The 16,184-nt window shown below is 41.0% G+C and overlaps 1 protein-coding gene across 1 annotated transcript; it reads right to left on the reverse strand.

Annotated features, from left to right (window-relative positions):
• Positions 1-10,566: 10,566 nt before the first annotated feature.
• On the reverse strand, positions 10,567-11,514 carry LOC123947135 (olfactory receptor 8S1-like). The gene has a single exon (XM_046013134.1). The coding sequence runs from the start codon at positions 11,512-11,514 to the stop codon at positions 10,567-10,569; it is 948 nt and encodes a 315-aa protein (XP_045869090.1).
• Between the last annotated feature and the right edge of the window lie 4,670 nt (positions 11,515-16,184).

Consider the following 16,184-nt stretch of genomic DNA (forward strand, 5'->3'; position numbering starts at 1 on the left):
CAAATTTTAAGATTATTTGCTCCAGCTCTTTGAAAAATACCAGTGGAATTTTGATCGGAATGGCATTAAAAGTATAGATTGCTCTAGGCAGTATAGACATTTTAACAATGTTTATTCTTCCAATCCAAGAGCATGGAACAGTCTTCCATCTTTTTGTGTCTTCTTCAATTTCTTTCATGAGTGTTCTGTAGCTCCTCGAGTACAGGTCCTTTACCTCTTTGGTTAGGTTTATTCCCAGGTATCTTGTGGTTCTTGGTGCTATAGTAAATGGAATTGATTCTCTAATTTCCCTTTCTGTATTTTCATTGTTAGTGTATAAGAAAGCCACTGATTTCTGTACATTGACTTTGTATCCTGCCACGTTACTGAATTGCTGTATGAGTTCTAGTAGTTTGGGGGTGGAGTCTTTGGGGTTTTCCATATAAAGAATCATGTCATCTGTGAAGAGAGAGAGTTTGACTTCTTCCTTGCCAATTTGGAAACCTTTTATTTCTCTTTGTTGTCTGATTGCCGTTGCTAGAACTTCTAATACTATGTTGAACAAGAGTGGTGAGAGTGGGCATCCTTGTCGTGTTCCTGATCTCAACGGGAAGGCTGCAAGCTTTTTCCCATTGAGGATGATATTTGCTGTGGGTCTTTCATAGACAGATTTTATGAAGTTCAGGAATGTTCCCTCTATCCCTATACTTTGAAGCGTTTTCATCAGGAACGGATGTTGGATTTTGTCAAATGCTTTTTCTGCATCAATTGAGAGGACCATGTGGTTCTTCTCTCTTCTCTTATTGATTTGTTCTATAACATTGATTGATTTGCAAATGTTGAACCAAACTTGCAACCCAGGGATGAATCCCGCCTGGTCATGGTGGATAATCTTTTGAATGTACTGCTGGATCCTGTTTGCTAGGATCTTGTTGAGAATCTTTGCATCCATATTCATCAGTGATATTGGTCTGAAATTCTCCTTTTTGGTAGGGTCTTTGCCTGGTTTGGGGATCAGGGTAATGCTGGCTTCATAAAAAGAGTCTGGAAGTTTTCCTTCTGCTTCAATTTTTTGGAACAGCTTCAGGAAATTGGTGTTATTTCTTCTTTGAAAGTTTGGTAGAATTCCCCAGGGAATCCGTCAGGTCCTGGGCTCTTGTTTTTTGGGAGGTTTTTGATCACTACTTCAATCTCATTACTAGATATCAGTCTATTCAGGTTGTCAATTTCTTCCTGGTTCAATTTTGGGAGTTTATAGTTTTCCAGGAATGCATCCATTTCATCTAGGTTGCTTAGCTGATTGGCATATAACTGTTGCTAATAATTTCTGATGATTGTTTCTATTTCCTTGGTGTTAGTTGTGATCTCTCCCTTTTCATTCATAATTTTATTAATTTGGGCTTTCTCTCTTTTCTTTTGGATTAGTGTGGCCAATGGTTTATCGATCTTACTGATTCTTTCAAAAAACCAGCTTCTAGTTTCATTGATACGTTCTACACTATCTCTGGTTTCTACCTCATTGATCTCTGCTCTAATCTTGATTATTTCCCTTCTTGCTTGTGGAGTTGGTTTGATTTGTTGTTGATTCTCCAGTTCTTTAAGGTGTAGAGACAGCTGGTGTATTCTGGATTTTTCAATTTTTTTGAGGGAGGCTTGGATGACTATGTATTTCCCCCTTAGAACCGCCTTTGCTGTATCCCATAGGTTTTGGACCGAAGTGTCTTCATTCTCATTGGTTTCCATGAATTGTTGAAGTTCTTCTTTGATCTCCGGGTTGATGTAAGCATTCTGAAGCAAGGTGGTCTTTAGCTTCCAGGTGTTTGAGTTCCTTCTGAACTTTTCCTTGTGATTGAGTTCCAGTTTCAAAGCATTCTGATCTGAGAATATGCCAGGAATAATGTCAGTCTTTTGGTATTGGTTGAGTCCTGCTTTGTGACCCAGTATGTGGTCTATTCTGGAGAAGATTCCATGTGCACTTGAGAAGAATGAGTATTCTGTTGTTTTAGGGTGGAAGGATCTGTATATGTCTATGAGGTCCATCTGGTCCAATGTTTCATTCAATGCTCTTATTTCTTTATTAATTTTCTGCTTCGATGATCCGTCTGTTTCTGAGAGAGGCGTATTAAGATCTCCTACTATTATTGTATTCATATCAATATGACTCTTTATCTTGAATAATAGTTTTCTTATGTAATTCGGTGCTCCCATATTGGGGGCTTAGATATTCACAATTGTTAGATCATCTTGGCGGATAGTCCCTTTAAGAACTATGTAGTGTCCTTCTGTACCTCTGACTACAGTCTTTAGTTTAAATCTAATTTATCTGATATGAGCATCGCTACCCTGGCCTTCTTTTGAGGCCCATTGGCATGAAAGATGCTTCTCCATCCCTTCACTTTCAGTCTGGGTGTATCCTTGGGTTCAAAATGGGTCTCTTGTAGACAACATATGGATGGGTCCTGTCATTTTATCCAATCTGCAACCCTGTGTCATTTTATGGGCACATTTAGGCCATTCACATTGAGAGTGATTATTGAGAGATAGGTTTTTATTGACATCGTGTTGCCTTTGAAGTCTTTCTGTCTGTAGATTGTTTCTCTATTTCTGTTCAATGATATTCTTAGGATTTTTTCCTTTTATAGGACCCCCCCTTAATATTTCCTGCAGTGTTGACTTGGTGGTTGCATAGTCTTTTAAGCCTTGCCGGTCTTGGAAACTCTTTATCTCTCCATCCATTTTAAATGTCAGTCTTGCTGGATAGAGTATTCTTGGTTGCATGTTCTTCTCATTTAGTACTCTGAATATATTTTGCCAGCCCTTCCTGGCTTGCCAGGTCTCTGTGGAAAGGTCTGACATTATTCTAGTGGGCTTTCCTCTGTATGTAAAGAGCTTCTTTGTCCTAGCTGCTTTTAAGAGGGTCTGTCGTGAAACATAATTCCTCATTCTAACTATAAGGTGTCATGAGGACTTTCGAGGATCTAAAATCTTGGGAGGAGATCTCTCTGCCTCTAGTACATGAACGTTGTTTCCATTCGTGAGATTGGGAAAATTTTCATAGACAACTTCTTCCACTATATCTTCTAGACTTCTTTCTTTTTCCTCCCCTTCAGGGATTCCAATAATTCTGACGTTGGAACGTTTCATGGCATCGTTTATTTCCCTGATTCTGTTTTCGTAGCTTCTGAGCTGTTTGTTCCAGGCTTCCTCCTGATCCTTTCTCTCTATCTGTTTGTCTTCCAGATCACTAATTCTATCTTCTGTCTCAGTTACCCTAGCTTTTAGAGAATTTAGATTAGATTGGAACTCATTGAGAGCATTTTGAATATCATCCTTGGTGGCTTTCAGTTCTGCCCTAACATTGTGAACATCATCCCTGGTGGCTTTCAGTTCTGCCCTAATCAATTCTGTTTGGTCATCCATGGCTTTCTCTAACCTAGCTATTGCCTGGATAATTGTTAGTCTGAATTCCTTTTCTGACATATTGTCTATGTCGATAGCCATTAGCTCTGTTGCAGAAGGTCCATCCTCTGTATTTTTCTTCTGTTGGGTATTCCTCCTCCTAGTCATTTTGGTAAGAGATGACTGAACAGATGCAGCTGGACTTATCGATTGTGGTGCAGTCAATGTGCACCCTGGAACGCTTCTGTGCCATCAGGATTCCCCACCCAAATGAGAGAAAAAATAAAAGAAAAAGAAATAAGAAGAAAGAAAAAAAAGGGGAAAGAAAAAAGGAGAAAAAAAAAGAGAGAGAGAGAGAGATAGGGAAAAAGGGGAAGATAAAAGAGAAGGCTCAGCCCAAATGGGCCACACGGTAAGATTTGTGAACTATACAAACAAAAACAGACAAACAAAAAGACTGATAAAAGTATATGACAAGGGAAAAATATATATATATATAAGCAAAAAAAAAAAAAAAGGGAAGAACCTCATCAGAAAGAACCCCAAGTATAAGATTTATATATTATCAGGACAAACACAAATTCACAGAAGCACTGACAGAAGGAAAAATTGGGAGAGTGGTTATAAATTCTCAGTGTGAGTGAGGAAAGTTATTTTGATTCTTCCTGAATGTATCTTGATGTTTTTGTTAAGGGACTCAACTTTCCTAAGTTACAGGGGGATTAAAACTGGTTTGCCGGGGCGCCTGGGTGGCTCAGTGGGTTAAGCTGCTGCCTTCGGCTCAGGTCATGATCTCAGGGTCCTGGGATCGAGTCCCACATCGGGCTCTCTGCTCAACGGAGAGCCTGCTTCCCTTCCGCTCTCTCTGCCTGCTTCTCTTGTGATTTCTCTCTGTCAAATAAATAAAAATAAAATCTTTAAAAAAAAAAAAACTGGTTTGCCTATAGGGGTAGCATTGATTGTGGAAAGGGGGATTACCTTGAAGTTTAACTCTATATGTATAGTAGAAAATAAAAATTAGAAAAGAATAAACTAGACTAAACTACGTTAAAATTAAAAAAGAATTAAAAAATAGAAAAGCAAAAGAAAAACATGGGTGTATGTATCAAAAAGTTCAGGTTAGAAGGTTATTAAAGAATTTGATGTACTGGACATCTCAGTGTGGTGGTAAATAGGTTAAAAAATTATCTGTATGTATAAAAAAAAAGAACCAGAATATTGGTAAAGAGTTAAAAATAAAAGTTGTATTTATGAAGTAGTGGTGGTTGTTCTCTTGAGTCTTTTTTTTTTCTTCCTTCCTGGTTGGTTTTCTGGGGGAGGGTCCTGCCACGTGGGTTTTCAGACAATGATGTTCCCTGAGTTAGGTCCTCCCTCTCCCCTCAAGGGGGTGGGCTCTGAGGAAACTGTTTTTTTCAGGCTTTTGTTCTCTGGGGGTTTTTATGTTCTTTCATCTTCTTTCTCTCGCCTTGACAGCTTTTGATGGTTTTTGGAGGTTTAGAGGAGAGCAAACTGCACCCTGACCTCCCTCTCAGAGAGAAGCCTCAGAATGTTTTGCAAGAGCTGCTGGCAGAGTCGGTTCTGGGTCACTGTCCCTGGGGATGCAGAAGCTCCTCGTTGTACCCAAAACCAGGGCAGTGGTGGCTGTCGGGGCAGCTCCAGACCGCCAGAGAGGTTCGGAGCAGAGATCGCACACTGAGATTTTCCCACTGTCCTGGGCTGGGAATGTCTGGTTTTTCTGGATGCCAGAGCTCCAGGCTAGCGCCTATGAGCACCTATCCCAAGGGAGGGTGTGGGACATGCGTGTTTCAGGATTGCCGTCTGGCCAGTCTCCCAGCCCCTCACGGGAGCCGGACCCAACTCATCCTGGGGTGCGATGGTGTTCAGGCACACTGGCAGCTCAGGGACTGAGACCTGATTTCTCTGCCACACTCTCTGGCTCAGCGCCAGGGGAGGCTGTCCTGAGTCTGGGGACTTAGGTCCCTGACCCTAACTGCCCAGGTTCCCACTATTTCCCCCTGCAATCCTTTGCTCTTTGTTTTTTGAGTGCTTTCAACCAGACTCCAAGTTAATGCTGGTCCCCAGATGCAGGGCACTCTCGTATTGGGGTATTACTTTCCAATCGGTCACCTCTGGTGGCTCCCTCCCCCTTCTGTTTATCTTCCGATATCCGTCTGATGCTCCCAGTCTGCTTTACCTGCCACTGGCGTCTTCTGCTCCTGTAGAGATCCAGACGTGTATAATTCTGATCTCAGGCTGATTTCATGAGTGGTCGGAGTTCTTTGGTAGGTAATCAGCTCACTTTAGGGTACAGGTTGAAACGGCGCCTCCTCCTACTTCCCCGCCATCTTGACTCCCCCTATTTATTTATTTATTTTTAAGATTTTATTTCTTTATTTGAGAGAGAGACAATGAGAGACAGCATGAGAGAGGAGAAGGTCAGAGGGAGAAGCAGACTCCCTGTGGAGCTGGGAGCCCAGTTCGGGACTCAATCCTGGGACTCTGGGATCATGACCTGAGCTGAAGACATTGCTTAACCAACTGAGCCACCCAGGTGTCCCAATTTTTCCTTTTAGACAGGAGGTTCTCCTGAAGCTTGGACATAGTGACTGAAGAAAACCAAAGACCCAGGAAGGAGAGGTGACTCAGGAAGAAGTATATGGGTGTGTAGAGGTGAAAATCAGTTCTGATCACCAGCAGCATTGGCAGGTTCCCCACTAGGGTCAGGAGGTAAATGCCCAGGAAGAGCGCAAAGAGCAGTACCTGGACACTGAGGTCCGCAGGCAGCCCAAGAAGGATGAAATCAGTGATTGCGCTGTGGTTTCTCAAGGCCATTTAGAGAGCATGTTTCCTAGAAATAAATATAGAGTGGACTCAAAACGTGTCGTGATTACACCCCGTTACAGAGTTAAGGACGTTCTTTTATGTATACGGTCCTAATTATTTAGGTTTCACATATGCCTTTATTGACTGTCTAGAATCCCTTCTTCCCCATCTGGTATTTGGTTTCAAGCTCACTGTGATATTTCCGTATAGCTGTTAATTTACTTTAAAGACTGCAGAGGAAATTTGCAATTTTGTTCAGATCTAGTCCATGGTCAGGTTATTCTGTGTCCTTCAACTGGACGCTGCTTTATTAGCAGTGTTCTGGGCATATTTTATACATTGTAGCAGAGTTGCTAAGGGGCTATTTCAGCATTTACCTACTCTTCTCCATTTTCCAATCTGTTCTTGCCCCATTTCAAAACCCTCCTAAGATTCATAATAGCTTGGGGCACCTGGGTGGCTCAGTGGGTTGAAGCCTCTGCCTTTAGCTCAGGTCATGATCCCGGGGTCCTGGGATCGAGCCCCACATTGGGCTCTCTGCTCCGTGGGAAGCCTTCTTTCTCCTCTCTCTCTGCCTGCTTGTGATCCTTCTCTGTCAAATAAATAAATAAAATCTTTTTAAAAAAAAAGATTCATAATAGCTTAATAGTATCATTTTGTCTTTCCATAGCTTTTTTCACTGATAATACACATTAACATATAATGTTGATCTTTTGGGACAAGATTAAAAGAAGATTGTGTGTGTGTGTATTTTTATTTTTATTTATTTTTTTGCCTTTTTTTTAACATTTCTTTTTCTTTTAATTTCTTTTCAGCGTAACAGTATTCATTGTTTTTGCACCACACCTAGTGCTCCATGCAATACGTGCCCTCCCCAATACCCACCACCTGGTTCCCCCAATCTCCCACCCCCCACCCCTTCAAAACCCTCGGGTTGTTTTCCAGTGTCCCTAGTCTCTCATGGTTCACCTCCCCTTCCAGTTTCCCTCAACTCCCTTCTCCTCTCCATCTCCCCATGTCCTCCATGTTATTTGTGATGCTCCAAAATTCTCCAATGAAGACATACAAATGGCTATCAGACACATGAAAAAATGTTCATCATCACTAGCCATCAGGGAGATTCAAATTAAAACCACATTGAGATACCACCTGACACCAGTTAGAATGGCCAAAATTAGCAAGACAGGAAACAACGTGTGTTGGAGAGGATGTGGAGAAAGGAGATCCCTCTTACACTGTTGGTGGGAATGCAAGTTGGTGCAGCTGCTTTGGAGAACAGTGTGGAGATTCCTGAAGAAATTAAAAATAGCGGTTCCCTATGACCCTGCAATTGCACTACTGGGCATTTACCCCAAAGATACAGATGTAGTGAAAAGAAGGGCCATCTGTACCCCAATGTTTATAGCAGCAATGGCCACGGTCGCCAGACTGTGGAAAAAACCAAGATGCCCTTCAATGGACGAATGGATAGGGAAGATGTGGTCCAGATACACGATGGAGTGTTATGCCTCCATCAGAAAGGATGAATACCCAGCTTTTGTGGCAACATGGATGGGACTGGAAGATTATGCTGAGTGAAATAAGTCAAGCAGAGAGAGTCGATTATCACATGGTTTCACTTATTTGTGTGTGTATTTTTAAAAAGAAAACCAGAGGCTCCATATGGCATTGCTTAGCTTAAGACCTCATGTCAGTATGCCAACACTTAATACACAACCTAACTCCTAACTGCGGTTTCAACTTCCCAGAAAGGTAAATTTCAGCCAGTCAGCACGGAAATTTCTTGGTCAACACTAAGAAATTTACGGGTAGGCCTCTTCTGTTCTCTTTAGGAAGGCAACTTTGCCTAAAACAATGGACTCTTTCCTAATAATTTCTTTTTTTCCACTTTCTCTCTACTTTTGAAAAACCTTCCCTTTGGAACTCCCCTCTGCTTCCTAGACAGAATGTTACCTGATTCATGAATCAATTAGTAAAACCAATTAGATCTTTAAAATTTACTCAGTTGATTTTTGCTACTTAAATATATATGTGCATGTGTGTGTACATATTACACAGATATCAAGCATACATTATAAATATACATATCAAAGCACATTAAAGTTACTGAATAAAAACAAATCTGGTATCCTAGCGGAGTGTGGTGTGGTAGCTTAGAGAAAATGCTTTTGGGTATGCAGATTGCATTCAGAAGGAGGTAATAAAACGCTTTCTTTGCACAGTATGCATGAGGTAGTGAGCTATTCCATTCAATTGTGTACACTTCAAAATTTTGTTGACGTATTAACTCCTATTGTACTTTTGTGAACGGCAGGATAAGAGATACTCATGAATACCTAAAGGTTCCTTAGTGACTCTGCTGGGGTTGGTACAAAATACTGTTATCTTGGATAATAATCCAGTCAAGACTGACTATTTCTAGTACTCAAGCAAGAAGCAAACAGGAAAATGGGTTGAAAATGATACAAAATGTTGAAATGGGCTGAAACATCTTTGCCTTATATGAAAATCCAAAGTTTGATCATTATAGCTGGAAAGAGAATGTTTTCCAAGAAGAACTGATAATTGGCAAAAATGGGGACTCTGAAAAACAACCAGAGGGTTATGAAGGGGCGGCGGGAGGGGGTGGGGTGGGGTGGGAGGTTGAGGAACCAGGTGGTGGGTAATAGGGAGGGCACGTACTGCATGGAGCACTGGGTGTGATGCCAAAACAATGAACACTGTTATGCTGTAAATAAGCAAATAAAAATAAATTAATTAATTTAAAAAAAATGGCTTAGACAAATATCCTTTAGGTAGAAAGTCAGTGGAGTTCTGCAGAGGGTGGTTTGAGGGCACCAGGTGGGCACATAAAGAAGGGGCATAAAGAAGTGGGAGGCGTGAAGACAGACAAGAAGGACCACAGGGCTTATGGTCCTCCAAAGTGGAAGAGGTTATCATAGACCTTGTGTAGGGACATATTTCTCTATTTTGGTTTCATTTTAAATTCAGGGCAGAAGTCTTTCTTCATGATCAGTCCCAGGCACTGATGTAGTGAATTCCCTACATCCATACATATTCTGGGAAAAACAGATGTTCTGTTTTTCAGAACAGCTTCTGAAAGTTGACAGCTTCTCAGTGATCTCCCTCTCCAAACTGAATCCTTCCCCATCTCTACGTAGCACTATTTGCTCATACTGGGTCCTCTCCCTTTCACCCCCTCTCCTCTCTGCTCTCCTCATCATTCTAGCTCTACTCCCTTTTATGCCCTGTTTTTATAGTAGGAGTGTTTTGTCTATATGTTTACTTGCTGTGAAAGGCAGAATTCTAAAGATGGCCATTTAAGATTCCTGCCCCGTAGTTCTTCAAACATGAATCTAGGGACTGCTGTGAAGGGATTTTGTAGATGTAATGAAAGTCCCAAATCAGTTGACCTTAAAATACGAGATTATACAGGTGGTCCTAATCAGCTCTTCAGAAACAGAGAGTTTTCTCCAGATAGTAGAAGAAGGGGACGTGAGGGAGATTCAGGAAGTAAGAAGTAGATGATACACTGTTTTGAAAATGGAGAGGACCATGTGAGAAGTGAAGGGGCTTCAATAAGGAGAAAATGATCCCCATTCAACAGCCAGGAAGGAAACAGGGACCTCACACCTACATTTTCAAGGGATCAAATTCTGTCAACAACCTGAACCTCCAGAGCCTGTGGAGAAGAGCCCAAGTGAGTCAGCCCTTTGATTTTGGTCTTGTGAGACCCTAAACAGAGAACCCAGTGGTATTTGCTCCACTTTCTGACCCAGGGAACTGCAAGGTAATAAATGGATGTTATTTTAATTTGCTGAAGTTTTGGTAACCTTTCATGGAAATAACAGAAAGCGATAGAGACTAGTATACCTAGTAAATTGTGACTTCATTCTCTTGGCCACATTTTCTATTTCTGCCTATTTCCAGAGACCTTACCACAACCTGTGGCCCTTTCTTCCACCCCATAAATCCCAAGTCTTTGTTTCCCTTTTCTAGAGACCCAGAATCTACTATTCCTATGAAATCTTTCCCTAGACACATTAATTCAAATTAAACAGTCAGGACACAAAATATTTCAGGGTTTATCCTATTTGAATGATTTTTAAAAACGTGAATCATGAATTGACGTGTTATTAAGTACATCTATGAAGCTGAGAAAGTTATCTGACTTATGTGCTCTGTGTCTAAATAGGACTGATTCTGAGCCATAGAAAACAAAATAGCTTCTAGTGCTTTCCTTGATAATTTGTAAAAAGGGAGAGTCAACAATGCACATTGTAACAGGTGACAAAAAAGGAAATCAGGAACTTAATGTCAAATATGAGATTTCTTGCTGCAGTTCTATTTTATGTTTATTTCATGTTATATCTCTTCTGTGCCCAGACATTGTAAATATTTTATCACCATCCTTCTCAGAGCTTCTTTCACCTCCTTGCTCTTCCAACTGTAGATGAGTGGATTCACCAGGGGAGTGATTACACTATACTGTATGGAGAGGATCAACTCCAGAGGTGAGCCTGACGTTGGCATGAGATAGCGAACGATGGATGAGCCGTAGAACAGCATCACCGCGGTGAGGTGGGAGGAGCAGGTGGAGAAGGCTTTGCTTCTGCCTGTGGTGGAGCTGATGCTCAGGATGGTGGAGAGAATGCGAACATAAGAGAAGAAGATCAGGAGGCAGGTGCCAATGGCATGCAGGAGGGCAGAGCAGAGTAGCACTGCAGAGTTGGTGGAGACATCAGAGCAGGAGAGAGGGAAGAGGGAAGGCAGCTCACAGGAGTAGTGGTGGATGGTTTGAACCTCACAGAAGTCCATCTTCAAAGCCAGGAGGATGTTCACGAGTGCATCCAGAAAGGCCACGACCCAAGAGCCCCATACCAACCTCTCGCATAGCTGTTTATTCATTACCTGTCCATAGAGCAGAGGGTGGCAGATGGCAGCATAGCGGTCATAGGCCATTACTGAGAGCAGGCAAGCCTCAATCCCTGTAGTGGCAAACACAAAGAAGACCTGAACCAGGCATCCCTCTACGGAGATGGCTTTCCTCTGAGACAGGAGGTTCTCCAGCAGCTTGGGCACGGTGACTGAAGAATAGAAGAGGTCTTGGAAGGAGAGATGGCTCAGGAAGAAGTACATGGGTGTGTGGAGGTTAGAATCTGTATGGATCACAAGTATTATCAGCAGGTTCCCCAGCAGAGTGAGAAGGTAAATTATCAGGAACAGAAAAAAGAGCAGAACCTGGACATGGGGGTCAGCAGACAGCCCAAGAAGGATGAACTCTGTGATGCTGCTGTGATTCACTGAGGCCATTTATGGTCACTGTTCTTTAGAGAAAAATTAGGAAGAGGATTGAAATCTCTTCCAGTTTCCAGAAGGCATCACTCTTTGCTATTTATTCCCTAGATCTTTCCCTATATATTCCTTCCTGCCTGGTCTGATCTCCCTCTTCAATAGGTCTCACATCCACCTTCAGTAGTTCCATGGAGTCCTTCTCCTTTCTGGCTCTCTGCTGTGCTGTCTCTGAGCTCTGGCTCAGCCCCACTGGGGACTTTTCCATAATAAAGCTAATATGCAAGGGTATGATTGACTGTGCAGGCCTACCAGAGAACTGCCCCATGACTAAATTACAGAGTCCTTTAGCTGGGTCCTTGTATTCCACCACATTTATCATCTTTTAGGAATTCCAGCAGATATCCTGAGGAGGTTGAGGCAGATCTTGGCTCACCTCTATTACCTCGTCTTTATTCCCTTCTTCAAAACTCTCCATGGTTCATTAACTAATCAACAATAGCAGAGTTGTGTTTGTGTAGCAGTTTATCTTGCACAAATGACTTCCACCCATATTTTCCACTGTGTGTGTGTGTGTGTGTGTGTGTGTGTGTGTGTGTTTGTACAGAGTGTATTGAAGCAAGAGAGTGAACTCATTTCATAGGTGAGCACGGTGATCCTAGAACTTGTCTAGATCCCTACACCAATCAGTTCTTTGAACAACAAGGAACTGAATGCTGCGTTTGGTTGTAGGACAAGACATTGTCTGCTGTATAACCTGCTTAGAGAAGAAGCCAAACTCCCTGGTTTGGATTTCAAAGCGTTAATCACCCAAGGTTCTCTAGATGCTCTACTGCTGAGGTCAGATAGCTTTGCTTGTTCCCCATCACTCCTGTTTTCTCTCATCTGATGTAGGCTGATGTACTTTGTGTTCCTATTAATGGATTTACATCTTATATACCTTGGAATTCCTACCTTATTTATCACCTATTCCATGAGTTCTTCTTTGATCACTCCCTTCTCCATTCTCACATAAATCTCTGCGAAAATCATCACGAACCACATTTTTGCAGATGATGAAAATAAAGTTAAATAAGCTAATTCAAGATTCTAATTAATCTCTAATCTAAGATCTTAAAACCTCATCTGCTTCCCTTTTCTGTGTAACATTTCATCAACACACCGTAAGCTTTGCCATTTTTTTGTATTCCTAGTTTGAGTATTATTTCTTGTGTCTACAATGAGAATGCAGTTTCATGGAGGGTGGGGATGATTTTCTAACTCACCTTCCTATCAATATCTAATGGACCTTAAGTAAATCGTTTGTTAAACAAAAATTGTTTGTTAACTAATCTTAACAAAAACTAAGAAAGCTGAACAGATTATGTAGTAAAAACTCTTGGAGATTATCTACATGTCTGGAGAGTCCACTTCAAGTTGTAGTCAAGGGCAAGGCTTTAAGAGGGCCTGGAATTAAGAGAGAAAGGGAAGAGGTGGAATACTTACCTCCTTTTTGCTACAACAGACTGACAGAGGCCTTATTCTTTTTGAAACTGCGAAAACCTACAGATCTCTGCTTCAGAGAGATCACCCTACACTTTGTTGAAATGTACAATATCCATCCATCCATTCATCCATTCATCCATCCATGTTATTGAATAAACATTTTTGAGTGTCTGTTTACTGTGAGGTACTGTGTTGTGCATGCAGTTGAAGACAATTCTGCATTGCATTTTTCTTGACTCTTGCAGGAATGCACTTACCTGAACATTAACTAGGTTTAACTAATCCCCCTAGGCTGTTTCTTCCTCATCAGATGCAACCTGTGGTTGTACATTCACACTCAACCTTTCCTCAGATCCTCCTGAGTGCTTTACTACCTGTTAGAGTATTAGAATCTGCCTCTTGAACTCTGAATCTTTCCTGGGATCTCTACCTTTTATGTCTACCATACAAATCTAATCTTGATGTGTCTCACAGGACTTTCAATAAAAGGTATAATCTTGCTCAGAAGGTAAGTTTCCCAGTCTTTGAACTTCCTCTCCACCTTATTTCACCCCCACTACCAGGCCTATCAAATGTACACCTTCTAAACTCTGAGCCCTGATTTAGAATATGTATCTGAATTCTCTATGAGTTCTGTCCAGGGTGTAATCTGTAGTCCAGAAGGTTGGCCCAAACTAATGAAGATTCAGCAATGAAGAATAACTACCTGCAAAAGTCAGTTTTATCTTTGAGTCCATAAAACTCTAAAAATATTTTTGACACATTGCTTTTTATAAATCTATTATCGAACTTAAACCTAGTCAACAAAAATGCCAATAAATTTTGAAAATCATAGTTTGTGTCTTTTAAAAACTAGGAACATAATATAATTATTTTGTGATAATCAAGCAACAATACTAAATCTGAGTTTTATGAGCTGTTAACTTGTAATGTCAGTATTTTTGTTTCTTCACTGACATACAGAATGCAGCCATACCAAGTGTCACGTTACTCATTCTAAACTGTCCTATCCTGCTCATTTTAGGAGTCACTTTGGAAGGAAGGCTGATGATATTTATTATCCCCCAGCAAGTCCATAAAATGCCTTTTTAAAAAAATATTTTATTTATTTATTTGAGAGAGAGAGTGAGAGAGTGCACAAGTGGGGGAGGGTCAGAGGCAGAGGGAAAAGCAGACTTTCTGCTGAGCAGGGACCTCCCACCCCTGGAAAAGGCAGATGCTTAACTGCCTGAGCCACCTAGGTGCCTCCATAAAATAAAGTACTTTTGAAAGTGAACAACTTCTCTGGATTTTATATTAAGAAAAAACACTGTGAACAAAATTCATTCATGTCAAGACTGTGAACATATTTAAGAATCTGGACTTTAATATCCAAATGAGAGAAATTGGCCCAGTTCTATGCTTACTCTTTATTGATCTGGTTATAAGGACCAGTTCTTAGCATGAAATACTCTAGCACCTTCAGAGGATATTAGAGAAGCTGCTCATTATGGATCCAAAACCTGAAAACTTTTATCTTGGAATGGAAACACCACAGTCTATCATGGAGACAGCTACATCATGCGACATTATGACCCACCTCGCCCCAGGTTCAAAGCACAGATCTTCTGACAAATGATACCTTCTTTCAAAGTAGGACAATGTTGTTATGTTAATCTTTAAGGAAATGATAAAATGCTAATATCAAACTTTTCTCACTTACCTCCAAGAAGAAGCACAGTGAATTCAGTTCAGCCCAAAGTTTGGGTGAGTGGTTCCAGATCTAAACCTAGTTGTGAATGTAGGGAGTCATGAGGCAGTTCCTGAGAAGGGAGGGGTAGGAAGAGGAGCTCAAGGGATTCTCCCAAGACTTTTTACCAATTTCCCTTGAACTGTACACAGAACAAAAGCAAACTCATTTAACATTCCATACTGTGTTTTCAAAGACCACCTTAACAGAAGTAGAATATAAAGTTGAAGTCAAGTAACATCATAAATATTCACCATCTTCCTTTCTACTGAAATTTCTTTTTTTTTTTAAATTTATTTATTTATTTATTTATTTAAGAGAGAGTGACATCACAGAGAGAGAGGGAGAAGCAGACTTGCCACTGAGCGGAGAGCCCAATGGACCCTGGGATGCCAGGATCCTGGGATCATGACCTGAGCTGAACGTGATTGCTTAACCCACTGAGCCCCTCAGGCACTCCTCTCCTGAAGTGTCAACATTAGAGATTGCTTTTACCAGAGTGAGTTCGTGTCTAAAGTAAAATTAGACAATTTTGACAAGGGTCACACATTGAGACAGTTATCAAGTATCAAGTCTTTAGATCTAATGAGACCACCAGTGTTTTCCAAGGTGACAGCTAGTTAAGAACCAATAATCAAACCATGAGACTTACTTCAGTAGGTGCCTGGTACTTGTCCTGGTATAGTTTAACTCAGAGGATATTGAGGTCTTTAATTAAATAATTGCTAAGTGAGGTTAGGAGGAGAGAAAGCTGAAATCCTTCAGTACTCACAGAAGGGACTTGACCAGACTGAATTGTTATAACTGGGTCTCCCATTGTTCTTTAATTATTTCAGCAGGCATCATATTGGGCATGGGTAATAACAGCAGAAAAATGAATTTTCTGCACACAAAGGACTGAGGACCTGGGAAAAGAGAGGGTACCCAAGGGCCCCAATATTTTCTGCCAAAATTCATGTAGTTCCCTTTCCTAATGATTAATATTATTAATTGAGCAACCATTGACCTCCTCATTACCTAATAAGAGAACTTGAGGACAAAAGCCCAGTAGAACATACTGAGAAATACAGACATAGTTTTGGGAGCGTTAACAGGCAAAGTTCTCTCTGTTACGTGGAACTGAGGTGAGAAAGTGTAAAGAAGTGTCTCAGAGATCCAGCGAGAGAAGGCCCAATGATAGATCTTAATAAAACTATAAATCAACTAGAAAGCATTCAGGAAAAACTTTCAGAGAAAATACTACCATATTCTAGTATCTTCTGGTACCAAAGACATTTTGTAGCTCTTTTCCTAGGTAGACCTTATCTGAGTTTCCAAGAACTTACACTTCAATGAAATAACTCTAGGAAAACCAGCAACTTTTACTTTTCCAGTTGGGAATCACAGGAAGACAGAATGTCCTAGATTTAGATTGTCCTGAAGTTTTGTTCATCCGTGTGTCAACTGGCCACACTAAAAAGATTTTCGAATCCTCAGT

This window comes from Meles meles, chromosome 7 (genome assembly GCF_922984935.1).
Source record: "Meles meles chromosome 7, mMelMel3.1 paternal haplotype, whole genome shotgun sequence".
In the NCBI taxonomy this organism is placed as follows: domain Eukaryota; kingdom Metazoa; phylum Chordata; class Mammalia; order Carnivora; family Mustelidae; genus Meles; species Meles meles.